Source organism: Gossypium hirsutum, chromosome D10 (genome assembly GCF_007990345.1).
Source record: "Gossypium hirsutum isolate 1008001.06 chromosome D10, Gossypium_hirsutum_v2.1, whole genome shotgun sequence".
NCBI classification, from domain to species: Eukaryota; Viridiplantae; Streptophyta; class Magnoliopsida; order Malvales; family Malvaceae; genus Gossypium; species Gossypium hirsutum.
Genome location: NC_053446.1, coordinates 28940090 through 28947272, shown reverse-complemented (window position 1 = coordinate 28947272; position 7183 = coordinate 28940090). Strand labels below are relative to the sequence as shown.

At 33.7% G+C, this 7183-nt stretch overlaps 1 protein-coding gene across 2 annotated transcripts; it reads left to right on the top strand.

The window, feature by feature from the left end:
- The first annotated feature begins 2214 nt into the window (after positions 1-2214).
- Positions 2215-6537, top strand: LOC107914828 (protein PHR1-LIKE 3). Of its 2 annotated transcripts, none has more exons than XM_016843871.2 (6): positions 2215-2667; positions 4716-4792; positions 5068-5122; positions 5524-5602; positions 5684-5753; positions 5920-6537. In XM_016843871.2, the coding sequence occupies exons 1-6, from the start codon at positions 2478-2480 to the stop codon at positions 6355-6357; spliced, it is 909 nt and encodes a 302-aa protein (XP_016699360.1). In that variant the 5' UTR covers positions 2215-2477; the 3' UTR covers positions 6358-6537. The 2 variants fall into 2 exon arrangements, with proteins under 2 accessions (XP_016699360.1, XP_016699361.1); XM_016843872.2 differs by having other exon boundaries at positions 2225-2667; positions 5539-5602.
- Positions 6538-7183: the final 646 nt, after the last annotated feature.

Genomic DNA, 7183 nt, shown 5'->3' with positions numbered 1-7183 from the left:
TTCTGATTAAACTAAAGACATGTTTAGATTATCTACTAATATAAGTTGTCTTCTCGCATTACGATCTGACCATGGAATGCTGCTTAATATTAGTTTAAAAATTAGATAATCAATGAGCCAATATTTGTTTTCATTTTGTTTTGCATGCAAAAACCGTTGAGGACATACAAATTATATTAATGATAATGATGGATTTTTATTAAATCAATTTCTTTGAAAAATTACAAGTACATAGACAAAATCACTACACTAAGGACACTAGATCCTAACATGTAAAAGAAAAAATTTGTGGGAAGCTATTTATATCCTTTGACCTAGATGTGATCAATAAGGTGTTTGTTCTTGACAGGCTAGATGCAACTGAATGTGAAGTACTCAAGCTAACTTATGTTGTCTCCATTGTCGATAAGTGAACTTAAAGAAAAAAGATTGGTAGCTAAGTTACTTTGCCCATGGATTGGTTGCACCCAACTAGTGAAAGAAGCTAAAGGAATCTTAAGAGTAGACATATTGCGCAAAGAGATTGGCAACTAAAGTTGATCTAGCGATTTCGGTGGTTACTGTGCTAGGTGGATCTCTTATATTCAAGATTACAATGGGTGAATGTTAGGTGATTAACTTCATTAGGGGTCGTGGCTCTAGATTTTTGGTTTTTGCAATGGTTAGGCTGGGTTGTTTAGTGGGAGAATCTATAGTTTTTTGTTCAAGGATTCCCACAAAAGACACCAATTTGTTATGATTTATTTACAAAAGAATGGTTTAAATGGGTTAAATTGGTATTTCAAATTATTTGCAAGGTAGAAAACAAGTTAGAGCACACCAGAGTTTGTACTTCAAAGTACCGTCGGATGCTTAAGTCAACAAAGATTTAGAGGGAAAAGGAAAGAATGGTACAAAATAAATTATAATCATACCAAATCAACTCCATAGTCATGGTATTTATAGATCTCTGTGGGGTTGCCCAAAGTTGTCCAAACTGTGTTCGGATTTAACTATTACTCCTTAATTTCTCTGTTCACCCATGCTTTATTTTGTTGGGCAACCAAGTTGGTCGAGTTTCTTGTACAAGCATCTTTTGTTAATCTAGAAGAATAAGGAGGGTGCCACATGTGTAATCATTTTAAGTTTGTGGGGATGAAATTTCGTGTAAGGCTCTTAGGTCTGTTCCAATATTGTTTGGGCGGAATTATTGCTTTGGATTTTCGTACTTCAAGCCAGCTTGCGTATTTTGTTGAGCAAAAATTCTGTTTCAGGGTATAAGCTTTGGATTTTATTGAATTGTAATTTTTTTAGACAGATATATATAAGTTTTTATATATGTAATATGTAAATATAAAATATTAAAATAGTGTTATGTTGTACGGTGTTAACAATTTGTTAAATTAAATAAAATTAAAATTTTATATATATAATTACATAAAATTAAAGTTGTTGTATAATATTACATATTAAATTAAAATGTATGTAATTTTAAATTTTAGTTATGAAAATCAAAGTGAGCTAACCGTATCAACCAATAATGCAAGTATAGAAATATGCAATCAACTTTAAAAAAAACTGCCAATTAGTTGATTAACTTAAATAGTTTACTTCAAAATTAATTTAAAAATCTAATTAGGTATTAAACTGTTTTAAAATCTCAAGCAACTTCATAAAAAATATTACAGATTTAAAATTATGTCAATTCAACCTCAAAAGTCTTAATCAAAACTTAGCCCTATATTTGTCATTTTCACAAAAACCTGAAGCAAAATTTTCATTTAATATAGATAATTTCTACTTTTTCATTTTTTATTTTAGTAATTTTTTTTAATTTTAAAAATTTCAGCAATAATGTATTAAATATTTTATTTTTTATTATTCTAAACTTAAGGTGTTTGAAATTATGTTTTGCAGGATTGAAATATGAGATGTGATTTTCAAATTTAAAATTTATATTTTCACTTTAACTAGAATAGGGTGTTACCATTTTTCTCTTTATAGAACCATTTCAATCAACCATTTGTCGGTAATAATGGAATAGAGAGACCTACAAAATCTGTACATATCATTTTTGAAAGAAAATCAAGGTTGCACCCATCGCTACAACTGTTTGCTCTGTAAAAAGTTGCCAAGTGATATAAATTAATTAAATTTATTTAATTTAAATTATTTTATGAGATTAAAATATTTATAAGAAAATGAAATAAATAATTAAAAGAGATGGGATGGGAGGGAGAGAGAGAGATGAAAGCGAAAGAACAAAGACAAGGACACAATACATCGCTGTCTTAACCTCTGCATGCCTCAATATTCACTCACTCCCCTTTTCTCTCTTTCTCTCTCTTCTCATCTTGTCCTCCTTCCTCTTCCTCTCTCCTTCTAACTTCAGGCCTCCGTACCCGAACCGGAGACCCGGAGAAAGAGCTCCACTCTTTCAACCCCCCATTCATTTTTCCACTGCATTTTTTCTATCTGGGAACAAGGTTCCAGAAGAAATGTACTCGGCTATTCGGTCGTTACCATTAGATGGAAGGGTGGGAGATTATCAAGGCTCGCTTGATGGTACAAACTTGCCTGGTGATGCTTGTTTGGTCTTAACAACCGATCCTAAGCCCCGACTCCGATGGACCGCCGAGCTCCATGAACGTTTCGTCGATGCTGTTACTCAACTTGGCGGCCCTGACAGTCAGTTTTTTTTCCCTTTATAGCTTCTCTTTGCTTTTGCCTTCAACTTTAAAAATGTGATTCCCCAACCCCCCCTTTTTCTTAAGCATTTGGATTTATATCATTTGATTTTATATAATGTGTTATGTGTTAATGAACGTTTAGGATTTTGGAACACTTTTAGTACTTGGCGGGTTCATGCGATGAGATTTGGTCATATCGGGATCTTTTGGATTGATAGCTGAATTTTGTTGTTTTTTTTTTTGATCGGTTTCTTTGTTTTAGTCTTGCTTTTGAGATTTGGGCTTTTTTTTCAATTATTATTTTGGTAATTGTAGTTTTTATCTACTCATGAATCCCTCAGTTCATAAAATTTATATTTTTGCCCTATTTGGATGGAGAAGATATGTTAGGGTGTTCTTCATATCAGCTATGACTTAATATTAATAAGCAGCCACAATATCACTGCAATGGTTTAGAATCATGGCCTCCATTGGTTCCATTAACATCATTTCAAAATGAATCATGACTGCCTAGGAACTTTGCCTTATTGCTATTGGCTGTTTCTTTCTTCATCATATCTGCCAATCCTATATCTTTGGCCTCTTGCTAATATTTTTTTACACAACTTACATTTGCATATAAACACATAGATACTGACTAGTTGATTCATTAAGCCTAGTTTTGGTCAAATTCGGTATCCTACCATGTGTTGTTGGGGTACTTCTGTTATGATAAAATGCAACCAAAAGGACAAAACCTTGTTTTGGAGCCATTAAGTTCAATAATTTGGTCAGCAACTTAGCTTGCTTTTGTTGGAAGACAAACTAGTGTAAGTATGGTACTTTGTCTTGACCTGGGAAGAATATTCTTGGTGTTAGTGTTTTTCTTTTTCGTATAAAAACTCTGCCTAATGATTAAGTTACGGGGCTTGTGCAGCAAGTTTTTTAATGGTGTTTAAGCATAGCTTGTAAGATACTGCGATGTTATTTCCTTCTTTTTGGAAGACGCAATGTTCGGTTTAGATGCAATGCTTGGACTTGTCTCTTTAAATGAATAGTTCAATTTTTGGTGTCTAAATTGGATTTCTGAGGATATTGCTCAAGAAATCTATATGCTTGAAATTGCAATAATGATGCTTTTGGAAAACTGAAATCCCATTGGTGTGCGAGATCAAAAGATTTGGGGAACCACCATGAAAAATAGTTGATTTTGTGAGTGATTTTCAGATAAGATGGTAGCAGGTAAAAGTACAATGGAGGTGCTTATACTAGGAGTTAGACTGCATTTTGCTCCCTCTAACTAAAAAAATGGGCAACTTAATCCTTGTATATTAAATCAAAGAGCAAATTGGTCCTTTGTTAAAAATTCTATCAATTCCTATTGTTAAAAAAAACTAGTCTTTGTACATCAGCAAGAGGTATAGGTGGCACACCACATGACACTGTCTGGTTATTCCATCAACTACGTCAGTTTTTAATAGTACAAATGGATGGAATTTTTAACTTAAAGGACCAATTTTCTCTTTGCTGTAACGTATATGGACTAATTTGCTCATTTGAATAGAGGGAGTAAAATGTAGTAAGATATGGATAACAACCTAAGAGAACTATGGGTGATTTCATGATGGCCAATTGGCAACCACCTAAATCTGTAGGCAACTAGTGTCTGACTGTTAAACTTTCTGGCATCTTTATGTTTCGGTGAGGCTTGTCACTGCTGAGAGAAAAAGTTTATCAGGCTTTGTATGCTCTGAGTTGGAAGTCGGGGCTTTATTTCCAGGTCCAACCGTGGTTCATATTCTACCGAAGATATAGATGATTATTTTCTGAACTTCTCTAATCATAACTGTGCCATAGTTTAATATAATGTCTTGTACATTTATATCATGCATGCTTCTCTATTTGAATGCCAGAGTGTTTTCCTTTTTTTGTGAACCAAACCTAGCTGATTGACAATGGCATTATAAGAGTCAATGTTCATGCGCCCTTCTGTTATGTCTTGTATGCTCTTGCATTTTGTTATTCTAAAGTTGTAGATAGCTTATTTTGTCTTCATATGCACTGCAGAAGCAACCCCAAAGACTATTATGAGAACAATGGGAGTAAAAGGCCTTACCCTCTATCACTTGAAATCACATCTTCAGGTTTGTCATCACTGCCATCTCTTCAATGATCATTAAGATTTTCCCTACTTTATATTGGTGATGTCATGTCTTTGCCCCCTCTCTTTTACATGTCAAAGATGGATCTCGATTTGCATCATGATTTACCATATTCAGTAAGCTTAATATCCGATTTCCTGTGCCCATTAATATCGCACATATTTGTGTTGGGAGGAAGGGAGTCTACATACTAAGCTATTTGGAGTTCTAATAATCTGAATTTTCTATTTCCTTCACTCATTACCCCATATTTGCAGAAATACCGGCTGGGGAAGCAATCGTGCAAGGAATCAACTGATAACTCTAAGGATGGTATGCATCTTAGTCTCTTTAAATTACTGTTACTTTAGAGCCTGTGCATTTAATAACAAATATGATAACTTATACCCTTTTAAGTCTTGTACCTTTGATGTACTTATGATTCTTTCACTTTTTTGACTCTGCCAAGAAAAGACCATTGAAGAAAGGTCTCTAATATATTCACCCTGTTTATTACGACACTTCAAAGAGAAGTAATCACACTCAAGAAGACTGAAGGCATAAGCTTTTGGGGTTTTGATAAAAATTATTTTGATATGAATTTCTTGATTTGTTCATCTTGGAATTTAACTGGATCTTTTTAGACGTGAGGTCTTGGGGTTATTATAAAAATACCTACATAGGCTATCCTATTCATAATCGACTGATAATTGGATATGTGATTGGTGTTTCAGCATCTTGTGTTGCAGAAAGTCAGGACACTGGTTCATCTACAACATCGTCGTCAAGAATGGTAGCGCAAGATCTGAACGAGTATGTTATATTTTCTCTTGTTTGACAATTCCACTTGTTGCTTGGTCCTTGGATGAATGCTGAATTTCATGTTCCTAACAGTGGTTACCAGGTAACTGAAGCTCTACGAGCACAAATGGAAGTGCAACGAAGACTGCATGAACAGTTGGAGGTTGGTTATAGTTGCCTAGACTTTTGGTTAGCGTTAGTTTTCCATGGTTGTTTACTTAATTATTGCCCTGTAAAGCAACATGCAGATACTGAAATTCAGTGACCTTGAAGGGGTGTTCTTTTCGTTGTAGGATAGATTTCTGTGTACTAATGGTTTCACTTGGCAGGTACAACATCGCCTTCAGCTTCGGATTGAAGCACAAAGCAAATACCTACAGTCAATGCTCGAGAAAGCCTGCAAAGCTCTGACCGATCAAGATCAAGCTGCTTCCACAGGTCTGGAAGCTGCAAGAGAAGAGCTATCGGAACTGGCTATTAAGGTTTCCAATGATTGTCAAGGGATGATCCCTCCTCATGATAAAATAAAACTGCCTTCCTTGTCTGAACTTGCAGTAGTTTTAGAGAACAACAGAACTTCCAATATGCCGGGTCGGATTGGTGATTGCTCGGTTGAAAGCTGCTTGACTTCGAGTGGAAGCCCGGTGGGTTCACAGGCTGGTATCATGAAGAAGAGGCCAAGACCCTTGTTTGGAAATGGAGAGCCTCTGCCTTTGGATGGCAATATAAGGCAAGAAATAGAATGGGGGATGCCTAATATTAGTTGAGTTGCAGGACATTTCCTTCTTAGAAATGGTACCTTCTCTCTTTTATTATTATTATTTTCCATTTTCTTTTCTCTTTCTGTTTTAATCCTTGTTTAGTTAATCTAAATGCTTTTTTCCCCCTTGTATCAACTATGTATATTATTAAAGCAGATCTCTTTTAGAATGCGGAATTTAGCTTAATTGGTTCGTGCGATCATCGTTCTAACATCTTTGTGATTGGAAAACTTGGTTGCAGTGTTATGGAACTGGATTTCTATGCACTTCACTTCATCTACTAAATTATGCTTTTGTAAAACAAAAAAAATTAAGTATTTTCAAAATATGATTCTGGGTTTACATTTGAGAAAAATAAACCAATTACATGCAGAAAATACTATAGCTTCTGACGACGTTCTGTAATTGGCACTTTGTTATTATGTATTCAAGTTTGGAAATTTTGAAAGTCCGGTAGTCGGTTTAAAATTAGGTTGATTTTTTTTATTAATTTGGTTTATCCTAGAATTTCATCATTTAGCCGTTGAATTCATCTCTCTTACTGTTAAATTCTTTTCTTTTTTTTTATATATTTTCTTAATTTTCTTTTTCTTTTTTATGTTCTCTAAAAAAAATTGAATTGAGTTAATTGGATTGAATTATTTAAATTGTTTGGTTTTTTGAGTCCAAGTCAAGTTAAATTCGAATGACTGAAATAATATATTGGTGTAAATGCCTTTTTAATTCCTGACAATTTTAAAAATAAGCAAATTGATTTCTCAATAAAAAATTATAAAAAATTTAAAATAATCTTCAAATTGCAAAAAAGAAAAATCATAATTTTTAAAAGTTT

Excerpts from the sequence above, each read along its gene's own strand:
- LOC107914828 (XM_016843871.2), top strand. The coding sequence starts at position 2,478 with ATGTACTCGGCTATTCGGTCGTTACCATTAGATGGAAGGGTGGGAGAT. Across the intron at positions 2,668-4,715 it reads TCAACTTGGCGGCCCTGACA|AAGCAACCCCAAAGACTATT; the intron begins GTCAGTTTTTTT and ends TATGCACTGCAG. Across the intron at positions 5,603-5,683 it reads GTAGCGCAAGATCTGAACGA|TGGTTACCAGGTAACTGAAG; the intron begins GTATGTTATATT and ends TGTTCCTAACAG.